Source organism: Macaca fascicularis, chromosome 12 (assembly GCF_037993035.2).
Source record: "Macaca fascicularis isolate 582-1 chromosome 12, T2T-MFA8v1.1".
Lineage (NCBI taxonomy): Eukaryota > Metazoa > Chordata > Mammalia > Primates > Cercopithecidae > Macaca > Macaca fascicularis.
This window is the reverse complement of record NC_088386.1, coordinates 114,613,106-114,626,246: the sequence shown is the minus strand read 5'-3', so window position 1 is coordinate 114,626,246 and position 13,141 is coordinate 114,613,106. Positions and strand designations below refer to the sequence as shown.

Genomic DNA, 13,141 nt, shown 5'->3' with positions numbered 1-13,141 from the left:
AATATATGGGGTCTGGGGGAACCATTTGGATGGGGGAATAATGGGGAAGACAGAACAGTCACTGATGACTCCCAAAGTTCTGACTTAGACTCCTGGATGAGTGTTAGTGCTATCACTAGTGATACAACCTGTCTGAAGGCTAACTTAGTCTAGAAAAAGCAGATTAATACTATTACATCGGTGTGTCTATCTTTCAAGTGTGTTGTGGGATAACATGTGAAAATGTTTTATAAATTATAAAGAATTCAGCCGGCGTCGTAGCTCACACCTGTTATCCCAGCACTTTGGGAGGCCGAGGCGGGTGGATCACGAAGTCAGGAGTTCAAGACCAGCCTGGCCGACATGGTGAAATGCCGTCTCTACTAAAAATACAAAAATTAGCTGGGCATGGAGGCGCGCACCTGTTGTCCCAGCTACTCAGGAGGTTGAGGCAGAAGAACTGCTTGAACCCAGGAGGCAGAGGTTGCAGTGAGCCGAGATTATGCCACTGCACTCCAGCTTGGCAACAGAGTGAGACTCCGTCTCAAAAACAAACAAACAAAAAAAGAATTCTACATATATAAAGGATGACAGGCTGGGCACAGTGGCTCATGCCTATAATCCCAGCACTTTAGGAGGCGGAGGCGGGTGGATCACTTGAGATCAGGAGTTCGAGACCAGCCTGGCCAACATGGTGAAACCCCATCTCTACTAAAAGTACAAAAAAAATGAGCCAGGCATGGTGGTATATACCTGTAATCCCAGCACTTTGGGAGGCTGAGGCGGGTGGATCACATGAGGTCAGGAGCTCGAGACCAGCCTGACCAACCTGGAGAAACCCCGTCTCTACTAAAAATACAAAAATTAGCTGGGCATGGTGGTGCATGCCTGTAATCCCACCTACTCAGGAGGCTGAGGCAGGAGAATCACTTGAATCCAGGAGGCAGAGGTTGTGGTGAGCCAAGATCACACCATCGCACTCCAGCCTGGGCAACAAGAGCGAAACTCCATCTCAAAAAAAAAAAAAAAAGGATGACAATAATTTGATTATAAAGTCTATCCTTCTTTTTACAAAATGAAGGAAAGATGAGTTCCAAAGGGTCTAAAAATGAAAGGAAGAAAAGTTCTGGGAAATGAGAAAGCAGAAAGAAGCCTACATAATGGACTGATTTCCTGAAGAATTCACAGGATGTCAGCCACCTTTTCCATCTGTTAAGAAGAATAAGTGGGAAAAGCAGAGTGGAAGCTGCAGTCAGAGGTGAAGAAATTATGCATTAGGAAGGACTCTGCCAAGAGCATGAGCTTCTGGAGGAGGAGAATGAAGCAGGCAGGGTTATCACACTACTCAGAAAACCCAGGTTAGTCACCCTTCCTCTTCCCTTCCCTCCCTCACTCTCTAGAAGCCCTGCATATTAAAAAGAAATCTAAAGTCCGGATCAATCTGGGTTCAGAGGGGCCTATTATCTGGCAACAAATCTAGAAAAGGAAGGGCTCCTTGATTCCTTTTCCATTCCTCAGTTTACTCCATGCTTGCTACCATTTCAGTCTTTTCCCCTTGAATGCAGTCCTAGTGTCTGACTCAGAGAAAACATGCCTGTGCCCTCCCTGGGGGGCCTCACCTCTGCAGGGGCAGACAAGGCATGTGTGGCTGCAGCCATCCATTCCATGGGCTGGAGGTCAAAGGTCACCCCTTGCTGACCAAGCTGTCCCAATAGACAGGCTGCTGCACTCTGTGGGAGAGGTAGAAGAGGAGGAAGAATGTCCAAATCTAAATGGCATTCAGAACAGGCAGAGAGGATTTATGTCTCTGCCAAAAGAATGCCTCCAGAAACATGCAAATTGGATAGTGACTCCCCAACTTCCACAAGGGGTAGATGCTAGGGTGAAAAGGGGAGAAGGGTGAAGGTTAAAAACTTACCACAAGAGAGACGACATGCGAATGAGTAAAGAGAGTAGCAACGTCACTGCCTAGCTTCTCCATTCTGGAATAAAGAGATACATCAAGGGATGCAGCAGTATTAAAGGAGGTTGGCAAGCGGCCTCCCCTCTCCCTTGCATGACGTTCTTCACCTAGGCTGCATGTCTACCTCCAAGGCACAAAGTTGATGGGAGTCTAGGTCTGTTCTTTGTAGAGAAAGCTTCACACTCTCTATCCCAATTCCTCCTAAGGATAGGCTGTAGGGTACCATTCTCCATATTCTTTGTGAGGGTTAGCTATGTGGCTAGAAGACTTCTGTGGAGACACCCTACTTTATGACTTACCCACAAGGCAGGTTTTGGAGCCGAAAGACAAGAAGGGAGAGGAAGTAGAGTGTCACTTCAGTAGACTCTTCCCAATCTACTACCTTTACCTACAAAGGAAACCTAAGATATCAGAACCACCTCTGGTTGAGACAGTGGGGCCGCCAGGGGAAGCCCACCTGTGCTGCTGGCTTACCTTGCCCTGAACCAACACAAACAGGGATTCCAAGGCCAGGGGCTCCTGCCCTAGAAGACGGCACAGGCGCTCACTGACAAGGCAGCAGGAGTACAGAACCTGAGAGAGAGGGAAGGAGTCTGGCAGTGAGGCAGAGCAGGCCCTGGGATCCAAGATTGAAGGCTCAGCTGAAACACCAGCCAGCCCCTCAAAAGATCTGGTACCCACACTTGGGAGTGTGAGAGAACCCCCTTCTGCCTCTTGCTGTGAGAGAGTGAGACAGGGACCGTTCTCAGTTCTGCTGAGGACTGGCTAACAGTGGGGTCCTCTCAGTTGAACAGATTTAAAAGCAGAAAGGAGTCTTCCAAGGGGTTCTCTCAATTGGTCTCTCTCAGTCTCTCTCTCTCTCTTAGTCCCCCTCTCTTGATCTGTCTCTCTGTTTCTCTCTCTGTACTGGGAGTTAAAAATAAAGCTGTGATGCCAGGAGTTAAGAGAATTACCTTGAGAAAGTGCAGGCACAGGATGGGATGCTGCAGGCCAGAGATGAGGGATGGCCTGAGCTGGCTGCTGTCTTCAGTTAGCTGATTTGCCAAATGCCAACACACCTATAGAGACGTACCTGAAGGCTCAATCCTATCCACATTATTACAACCCTATCCCTCTCATATGTCCAAAATGATCAGGACTCTCAGTCTCTTCCTAGTCACTCTTCCCACCATTCACCAGAAACCTCAGACCCCATTTTATTCCCAGTCTTCATCACCAACAGAGAACCAAAAGTCATGGCATAGTTTGGCCCCAGTGTAGCCAGGTACAGAGGAAAGGATTACTGACCAACAGGGATCAGGAAAGCTGAATCCTCAGTCCTTGAGGAAGCATCAATGGAGGCTTCAGATCAGCTGCCCCACCACCTGGGCAGTTTATCACTGTGCTCTCTCCCTCACCAACTGGCCATGGGCTCTGGGATTCTGGCTATATCACGTTCTACAAATGGCCCAGGGTGGGAGCATCTGTTTCTGGAAGTACTAAAGGAGGGGCTTAAAAGCTTGTTTTTCTGTCTTTCTGAAAAACCAGGGCTAGCCTCCCCAACTCCTCTGGCAGAAGGGATGAGAGGAACAAGCAATTGTAGCTCGGACCTGTTCCTTGGCATCCCAGCAGTCGGGCAGTCCCACAGGAGCAGTGCATATGGCTGCGAGGGCAGAGGAAATGGCTCCAGGTAGATCCTCACTCTGCTCTCGCAGTGGCTGGCTCACTTGTGGGGCTCCTATGGAGAAAAGCAAAGAGTGACTCCAAAGGCCTGAGGCTCTTGCCCTAGACAATAGCACCAGTACTCACTGATATGGCAGCAGGAGTAGGGAACCTAAGGGAGTGGGAAGAATGCAGGATGAAGTCTGTTTGTTTCCCTCAGATCCCCATTCATCCTCTCAGTTCACAGTTATTTACTGAGCACCTACTAAATGCCAGGCGCTATCTAGGTGATGGCACTAGAAAGAGCAGAACCTGAACTATGCAACAAAGAAGTCAAGAGAACCTCCCTTCCCCACTCAGGTTACCTGGGGGAGTGTGGACAGGGAGCTGTGGAACTGTCAAGCCATGAAGGAGCCCATCCAAGACAACCTGCTGTGTCGTCAGCAAGCTGGAGTAAAAGGCTTTGGAGATGGCCCGGCTGTTCCCATCCATGGCTTCACACAGGACAGTAAAGCACTAAAGGAGACAAGTGCAGAGGTATCATCAGAGCATCAGAAGACTGGGCTTAGTGTAAAAAACAAGAAACCCTGAGGATCTGAGGAAAGAGGACAAAAACCCAAGCAAACACGTGTCTAATTTTAAGCATTCTTCACACCAAAAATGCATTATAACTGCCTTCATTCATGCTTCAAGGACAATAATTTTAGGTGTCAATCCTTCTATTCTCTGATCAGCTGCTCCCTAGATGATGTTTCTCAAAGTGTTTTTTATAGACTGTGAGTATGAGAATTCCTAGCAGTCAGGTGCAATGGCTCATGCCTGTAATCCCAACAGGGGATTGGGAGGCTGAAGCAGGTGGATTGCTTGAGCTCAGAAGTTTGAGACCAACCTGGGCAACATGGCAAAACCTGTCTCTGCTAAAAATACAAAACAAAAATAGCCAGGCCTGGTGGAGTGCACCCATAGTCTCAGCTACTTGGGAGGCTGAGGTGGGAGTATTGCTTGAGCCCGGAGGGTGGAGGTTGCAGTGAGTCAAGATCATGCCACTGCACTCTAGCCTGAGTGGCAGAGAGAGACCCTGTCTCAAAAAAAGAAAAGAAAAGAAAAGAAAAGAAAAGAAAAGAAAAGAAGAAATCCTAGGGATTCCTGGGTCCCTCCCAACTCAGTCCTATTGATTCAGAATTTCAGGAGGTAATTATTCCAACTCCCCATTCTATTCATAGCACATGACATGAGAAGTGCTGGCCAATAACATGAGTCACTGCTGGCCAAAATTTAGGTTAGACAGTAAAAGCTTTCTGACTTGAAAGGGTGAGGGATATTAAAACAGGAAAACAGGATCTCAGACCAGGAAAGTTTGAGTGAATGCTAGCTAAAGGCAGGAAGTAGTCCAGATTTATGTTCCCAATTACCAGTTTTAACAATGACCAGGCAATTATTTACTTCCTTACACATACATGTTCCTCTCTATCTCCTCTGAGGTTAATCAGAATACAGCTACTTTCTCATTCAATCCTCCATTCTCCTGTCCCTTACCTCCAGGATCTAGGGAAAAGAACTGAATAGTTTACTAATCCTCAGGACAAACAAGGTTAGACAATACTAGATGATCTGCAAGTCTTTTCAAGAAGAAGTAGTTCTTTTTGTGGTGCCCTGAAATATGCCAAACTGCTTAAAGCCTCTGGGCCTTTATATATGTTACTCCTTCTGTATAGAATTTCTACTTTGTGCCTCATTTACGTGGCAAACTGCAATGTATTCTTCAGATGCTAGCAGAGATGATTTCCTTCTTCGAGATTTCTTCTATGATGCTTCAAATAGTGTTAACTGCATCTTCTTCAGTGGTTAACTGCATCTTCTTCATAAAATACAGTGGTGCTCTTGTATTATATGCAAAGTTCCAATGTACTTTTCACTGTTGTCCCTAATCCCTTTACCTCTCCCCTATTAAATTATCCCTAGTCCCTTGAAGGCAGGCACTTTTTCTTACTCACATGGCATATGGCATGGTGAGAATTCAACAAATGTTTGTTGGATTAACTTGATCTGACCCTACATAGTCGTAAGAAAGGGGATGGGAGAAACACGGGGAAAGATAGGAGATACAGAAATCTGGAAGTGGGAGCAGATTACCATGAGGCTGTCCCTCCGCAAAGTCTGCTCAGAGTCATCTGGTTGGGCCAGAAGTTTCCCCAACAGGTCCAGAAAGAGGTTGGCAGCTTCCTGAAATACCTGTAGGCTGGGGGTGGAAAATGAGCCCATGATTTCTTACCTCTCTACTAAAAGCCTGTATGTGGTGAATCGGTCAGTTCTGGGCAGGTAGGAGAATCTCTGCAAAGGGACCTATCAGAACGTTCTCCCTTCTCCCTTGCCACACACACACACACAGACACCCTCCAAGCCCCTTCTTTGACATTTTATCTAGGTTATTCACATATTTTTTTTCTTTCTTTCTTTAATCCACTTGGCTTCCTGGAACATGTTATTTACATCTTGACCTTTCCATTTTAAGACCATGGTGACTGCTGATTCTTAGAACCTATAAGTCTTGAGGCCAAGTTGGAGCTGTCTTAGGGTCCTTAAAAGGACTATGAGTGGCCACTCAGCTGATTCCTAAACCTGTAACAAATCACAGCTTCTTCATACTTGGCCTGTTCCTAAATGGGAAGGGCACATGGGGTAGAAACAGAAGCCAAACTTGCCAAAAGTGCAAAAGCACCTCTTATCCTACCTGTCACCTGTCTGGCTCCTCTCCAGATTGAAGGTACAGGCAAAGTAGGCCTGAATCACAGCCATCAGGTCCCGTAAGAAAGTCCCATACCAAGATTGCTGCCCAGGAAAAGGAGAAGAGAGGAAGGGCAATGTGGAGGATGGAAACAAAGAATAGAAAAAACAGTAGAAAGGGTCTATAGAGACCCAGTCAAGTTGATCAAACAGAAACGGACAGAAGAGAAGTATAGGCAGAGAGAGAGTTCTAGGGGTAACAGAGAATCTGCCAATGGGCTGTAAACAGCCTGGATTAAATGTGTCTTGTTTGGCCTGAATAGCACTTTGGAGTATAGGAGGTTCTATTTTTCAAAAATCTTTTCCTCTAAATTCCTTAAAACCACCCAAGATTAATACTCATCAACAAAGTGCAGCTTTCCAGCTGCCTCAGCCTAGGCCCTATTAAGTATTTACACTGACTCTGAAATATTCCCCATCCTCTCAGCCCAGCTACAGTAGGACACAGAAGGGGGAAGTAGAGGTTTAGCCCCAAACACACAGAGTCTCTGTCCCAGCTCTTCCATTTGTTATCTCTGTGACTGTTTACAAATTAGTAACTGTGTATGAGTTATCTTTGAATTTTAGTACTCTGCTCTGTAAGAGCAGGTCAATGAAGCCTAGGATCTAACATCTCAAAACACAGTGCTCTAAATATTTAAAAATTACACATAAAAATTTGGGTTTCTACCTTTTCTTAGAAAACTAGAAGATCTGGCAATACCAGGCCCATATTTCCCTGTGGCAACAATGGGCTGGAGGCTGAGGAAAGGATGCCTCTACTCTATTTAGAGTAGGCATGTGAACTCTAGTTCATCATATTCCCCACTACTCATATAGTCACATGCATAGCCTACTTCACAGCTGACATTATCTGCCTGGCCTCAGAAGGCATTAGAGTTTGCAATTAATAGTTTATTAACTAGAAAGAACAGGAAAGAAAATAAAAGGCAGTCAGACCAAAGACAGATGGCAATCTGAATGAGATAAATCCAAGAAAAAGAACCTCTGTGAGTCTTCAGAGGCTCCTGTCCTGGTGCTTACCTGCTGGAGGCTGTTGCTCTCCTGACTGTGCCTGAGTAGACTGAGCGGCAGCCCAGGAAGCCCTGCCTCCCGGCAGAAGGAATACAAGGCAACAGAGTCACTGCAGCTGGAGAGAAGACTGCTTAGGACCCGGAATGCAGGCAGGATGTGGGAAGCACCCTCCAGGATGCCTTTCAGGATCTGAGTGACGTGAGGGAAAGAAGCAATGATTGATATTTTCAGAAGTAAAAGAAGGAGAGCTTCATATACCAAGTATCCCCAAGGAGCTGGCAAAGCAGACCAAATGCTTGCATTCCTTTCTTTGCAAGTCTGAAACACAGAGAAGAAAAGCAGGGAAACAGGGGGACTATACCAGGGAAGAAGACAATAGATGGTCAGGTTACCTGACACAGAACACCAGTGACCAGGGGGTAGGGGCCTCTCCTCAGGATCTCTGTCACACTAAGTGCCATTCCCATCTGCTCCCTCCCTTCTCCAGCCCTTTACCTTAAAAACAAAAAACATGTGCACTGCACACGCTTCTGAAAATTCAAAACAATGTATATAAAACAATATTATTCAACCATAAAAAGACAAAACAACATTATTCAACTCTAGATCAGGGTTGACAAACTATGACTCACAGATCAAATCTAGCCTAACACTTATTTGTATACAGCCTGCATGCTAAGGATAGTATTATATTTTTATTGTTTATTTATTTATTTTTCGAGACAGAGTTTCACTCTTGTCCTCCAGGCTGGAGAGTAATGGCATGATCTTGGCTCACTGCAACCTCCGCCTCCTGGGTTCAAGCAATTCTTCTGCCTCAGCCTCCCAAGTAGCTGGGATTACAGATGCCCACCACCACACCTAGCTAACTTTTGTATTTTTCATAGAGATGGGATTTCACCATGTTGGCCAGGCTGGCCTCAAACTCTTGACCTCAAGTGATCTGCCCCTCTCGGCTTCCCAAAGTGCTAGGATTCTAGGCGTGAGCCACCATGCCTGGCCAGTATTATATTTTTAAATGGTTATTCTTCAAAAGAAGAACATCTACACCAAGTATTTTATAATATGCCATTAGCTTTTCTAAATGATGGCATTTGCTCATTTAATATTTACAATAACTGTGAAATAAATAGAATTAGCCATTTTATAGATGAAGAAACTGAAGCTTCTACATAGGTCAAAGAAGCAGTCAAAGATCACACAGCTAATGAGTAGTGCAGCTGGAATTCCACCAGAGGGAGTCTTATCCCTAAAGGCAGAGCTTTCAGTCCGACTCCCCACACTGCAAGTTATCCAACACTAGGAAGAAAACCTGTTAGTGCCAAAAGACAAGTGCAAAGTGCTAAGCCAATTCAATAAGGAAAGGAGAGTTCTTTTCAACAAATGGTGCCAGGACAATCATATATCCACATGCAAAACCGATCAACTTAGATCCTTTCCTCACATTATATGCAAAAATTAGCTCAAGATGGGTCAAAAACCTAAATGTAAGAGCTAAAACTATAAAACTTTTAGGAAAAGAGAAAATCTTTAAGACCTTGCATTTGGAAAAGATTTCGTATACACAACATCAAAAGCACGGACCACAAAGGGAAAAAACAGTAACTGAACTTAATCAAAATTCAACATTTTTTGCTTCAAAAGACACTCTTATGAGAAGGAATGAAAAGACAAACCACAGACTGGGAGAAAATATTTGCAAATCACCCATCTGATAAAGGTCTTATGTTGAGAATATACAAAGAAGTCTTATACAACTCAATAATACAAACAACCAAATTAAAAACTGAGCAAAAGACTTGAGATATTTCACAAAGAAAATATACAAATGGTGAATAAGCCACGAAAACATGTTCAACATTCATCATTAGTGGAATGTATATTAAAATAACAATGAGATACTACCTCACACTTACTAGAATGGCTACAGTAAAAAAGTTAGACAATAACAAGTGTTGACAAGGATGTGAAGAAACAAGAACCCTCATATAATACTGGTGGGAATGTAAAACAGTACAGCCACTTTGGAAAATAGTTCAGCAGTTTCTTAAAATGTTAAATATAAATTTACCATATGACCAGCAATTCTACTCCTATGTAGTTACCCAAGGAAAATAAAAACATATATCCAGGCCGGGCGCGGTGGCTCAAGCCTGTAATCCCAGCACTTTGGGAGGCCAAGATGGGCGGATTATGAGGTCAGGAGATGGAGACCATTCTGGCTAACACGGTGAAACTCTGTCTCTACTAAAAAGTACAAAAAACTAGCCAGACGTGGTGGCGGGCACCTGTAGTCCCAGCTACTCGGGAGGCTGAGGCAGGAGAATGGCGTAAACCCGACAGGCGGAGCTTGCAGTGAGCTGAGATCTGGCCACTGCAATCCAGCCTGGGCGACAGAGCGAGACTCCATCTCAAAAAAAAAAAAAAAAAAAAAAACATATATCCATACATAGACTTGCTTGTGAATGTTCGTAGCAGAATTATTCATAAAAGCCAAAAAGTGGAAACAACCCAATACATCAATGTCTAATCAACTGGCGAGTAGATAAACAAAATGTGATATATCTATGTAACAGAATAATAACCAGCTATAAAAAGAGGAATGATGATTAACTAAATGGGGGCTGGGGGCAGTAGCTCACACCCATAATCCCAGCACTTTGGGAGGCCAAGGTGGGAGGATTATTTGAGCCCAGGAGTTCCAGACCAGCCTGGGCAACATGGTAAAACCTCATCTCTACAAAATATACAAAAAATTAGCTAAGTGTGGTGGTGCACGCCTGTAATCTCAGCTACTTGAGATGCTGAGACACGAGAATCCCTTGAACCAGGGAGGCGGAAGCTGAAATGACCGGAGATCATGCCACTACACTCCAGCCTGGGTGACAGAGTAAGACCCCATCTCAAATATTTAAAAAAAAAAAAAAAAAGATGTCGGGCGCAGTGGCTCATGCCTGTAATCCCAGCACTTTGGGAGGCCGAGGAGGGTGGATCACAAGGTCAGGAGTTCAAGACCAGCCTGGCCAAGATGGTGAAACCCCATCTCTACTAAAAATACAAAAAATTAGCCAGGCATGGTGGCACGAGCCTGTAAGCCCAGCTATTCTGGAGGCTGAGGCAGAGAACTGCTTAAACCTCAGGGGACAGAGGTTGCAGTGAGCTGAGATCGTGCAACTGCACTCCAGCCTGGGCAACAGAGCGAGACTCTGTCTCAAAAAAAACAAAAAAATGAAAATGGGTATGAGGGATTTTATTGGGGTGATAAAAATGTTCTAAAACTGAACTATGATAACAGTTTTAAAATTGGTGAATTTACTAAAAATCATTTATCATACATCAAAAAAGTATAAATCTTATACATAAATCATACCTGAATAAAGTGATACAGGGAACATAGTTTAGCGAGTACCCAGGAAGGAAAAGTACTGTGTTTCAGACGAGCAAAGTAAGGTTTTGCAGGAGGGAAGACTAACTTTGCACTAACTTTGAATGCTAATTAAGCAAAATGTCTTTCCCCACCCCCCTGCAAAATAACCTTATTCTTCTCACTAGTGTACCCGTAGTACAAAATATTGTATATGCAATTGTTAGTTATAATTTCATCAATAAAAAATTAGTGAAAATGTGTTTTCCCTCATTATATAAGTACTTAACATAATATCCTCCATTTCTGCCTATTGGCTCACAATGCCTAAAATATTTATCATTGAAAAAGTCTGATCCCTGTTCTAGTAGGTATTCTTCCCTTCAGAAACAGAAACCCGAGGGCTGCTCTTTCTGTGTTACTAAATGAGGCTGGCAAACCTCCTCAAATTAAGCAGACAGATTGAAGAATTAGAAAAGGACAAACTTTCTCTTTCTCCTGAAGTCAGCGTATTTCAACGCTCCATCTGTGAAAATAGTCTTGATCCCATCCACAGTGTTTTTCTGCCCATTACCTGCCCTCCAGCCTCATGCAGCTGACTCTGGATGCGCTGGCAGAAGTCAGGATTGCACAGCAAGGTGAGAGGAGCCTTCAGTTGAACAGGCACAGGCTCAGTGGTCTCCAGCAGGTGCTGCCACTCATTGTCACTGTCTGGCTCCTGAGGCAGAGGGGAGTGGAAGGGGTCAGGAGTAGTGTGTAAGTCTAAGGTAGTAGATCCCAACCAGTAGAAACCATGGGGAATCATGAAGTAACTGCAAGGAGCCAGGGACTGCTTTAGCACAGATGTAAATCTTCAGTCACCTGCTAAAAAAGGTACAGCTGGCAGTCCGTGAGGGGTCTTGAAGAGTCTCTTGGAGAACACTGGCATGTGTGCATAAAGACATACTTAGAAAGATGTCCACTGCAGCATGGTTTGTAATAATTTTAAAAAGGAAAAGATTATAAAGTCAGTCTAAGGGAATAAGGGATTATAAAGTTATTCTAAGGGAATAAACAAGGGTCCATCCATATTGGAAAATACTATGAGGTTATTAAAAAGATTGTGAGGGCCGGGCGCGTGGCTCATGCCTATAAACCCACCACTTTAGGAGGCCGAGACTGGCAGATCACCTGAGCTCAGGAGTTCAAGTCCAGCCTGGCCAATGTGGTGAAATCCCCTCTCTATAAAAATACAAAAATTAGCTGGGTATGGTGGCACACGCATGTAATCCCAGCTACTCAGGAGGCTGAGACAGGAGAATTGTTTGAACCCAGGAGACAGAGTTTGCAGTGAGCTGAGATGGCGCCACTCCACTCCAGCCTGGGTGACAGAGCGAGACTCCATCTCAGAAAAAAAAAAAAGGCCAGTGTGAGCAGTAGCTCACACCTGTAATCCCAGCACTTTGGGAGGCTGAGGCAGGCAGATCACCTGAGGTTGGGAGTTCGAGACCAGTCTGACCAACGTGGAAAAACCCTATCTCTACTAAAAATACAAAATTAGCTGGGTGTGGTGGCGGATGCCTGTAATCCCAGCTATTCGGGAGGCTGAGGCAGGATAATCACTTGAACCCAGGAGGCAGAGGTGGCAGTGAGCCAAGATCATGCCACTGCACTCCAGCCTGGGCAATAAGAGTGAAACTCCATCTCAAAGACAAAAAGATTGTGAGGCTGGGCATATTAGCTCATGCCTATAATCCCAGCACTGGGAGGTCGAGGTAGGAGGACTGCTTGAGGCCAGGAGTTTGAGACCGGCCTAGGTAATATAGTAAGGCTCTGTCTCTTTAAAGAAATAATAATAATAAGCCCAGTGCAGTGGCTCATGCCTGTAATCCCAGCACTTTGGGAGGCCAAGGCAGGCAGATCACAAGGTCAGGAGTTCAAGACCAGCCCGACCAACATGGTGAAACCCTGTCTCTACTAAAAATACAAAAATTAGCAGGGCGTGGTGGTATGCGCCTGTAATCCCAGCTACTCAGAAGGCTGAGGCAGGAGAATCACTAGAACCCGGGAGGCGGTGGTTGTAGTGAGTCGAGATTGCGCCACTGCACTGCAACCCGGGCGACAGAGCAAGACTCCGCTTAAAAAAAAAAAGAAATAGCCGGGCATGGTGCCATACACCTGTAGTCTCAGCTACTCAGGAGGCTGAGATGGGAGAATTGCTTGACCCCATGAGTTCAAGGCTGCAGTGAGCCATGATTGCACCATTACATTCCACCCTGTTGTCCAGGTGACAGAATGAGACACTGTCTCAAATAAATAAATAAAAAGATTGTGGTACTGAGGATGTATCACTTATGTAGTATTCCTACAAAAATATATACAACCTGAATCTATTCATGAGGAAATAATCAATTTGA

The 13,141-nt window shown here is 44.8% G+C and overlaps 1 protein-coding gene across 9 annotated transcripts in view; it reads right to left on the bottom strand.

Moving 5' to 3' along the window:
- STK36 (serine/threonine kinase 36) overlaps positions 1 to 13,141 on the bottom strand; it is a 30,683-nt gene that overhangs the window by 6,616 nt on the left and 10,926 nt on the right. For 8 of the 9 annotated variants that reach the window (XR_012421473.1, XM_074010119.1, XM_065526087.2 and 5 more), the window contains 11 exons: positions 11,320 to 11,463; positions 7,391 to 7,570; positions 6,315 to 6,412; positions 5,717 to 5,822; positions 3,949 to 4,099; positions 3,532 to 3,659; positions 2,896 to 3,000; positions 2,417 to 2,515; positions 2,242 to 2,330; positions 1,898 to 1,961; positions 1,599 to 1,709 (listed from right to left, as the gene is read on the bottom strand). Coding sequence is in view for 8 of the 9 variants with exons in the window: in XM_074010119.1 (XP_073866220.1) it covers positions 1,599 to 1,709; positions 1,898 to 1,961; positions 2,242 to 2,330; positions 2,417 to 2,515; positions 2,896 to 3,000; positions 3,532 to 3,659; positions 3,949 to 4,099; positions 5,717 to 5,822; positions 6,315 to 6,412; positions 7,391 to 7,570; positions 11,320 to 11,463 (1,275 nt within the window). In the remaining variant the exon portion in view is untranslated. The remainder of the gene's footprint in view (positions 1 to 1,598; positions 1,710 to 1,897; positions 1,962 to 2,241; positions 2,331 to 2,416; positions 2,516 to 2,895; positions 3,001 to 3,531; positions 3,660 to 3,948; positions 4,100 to 5,716; positions 5,823 to 6,314; positions 6,413 to 7,390; positions 7,571 to 11,319; positions 11,464 to 13,141) is intronic. The other variant, XM_045367718.3, reaches the window with a different exon arrangement.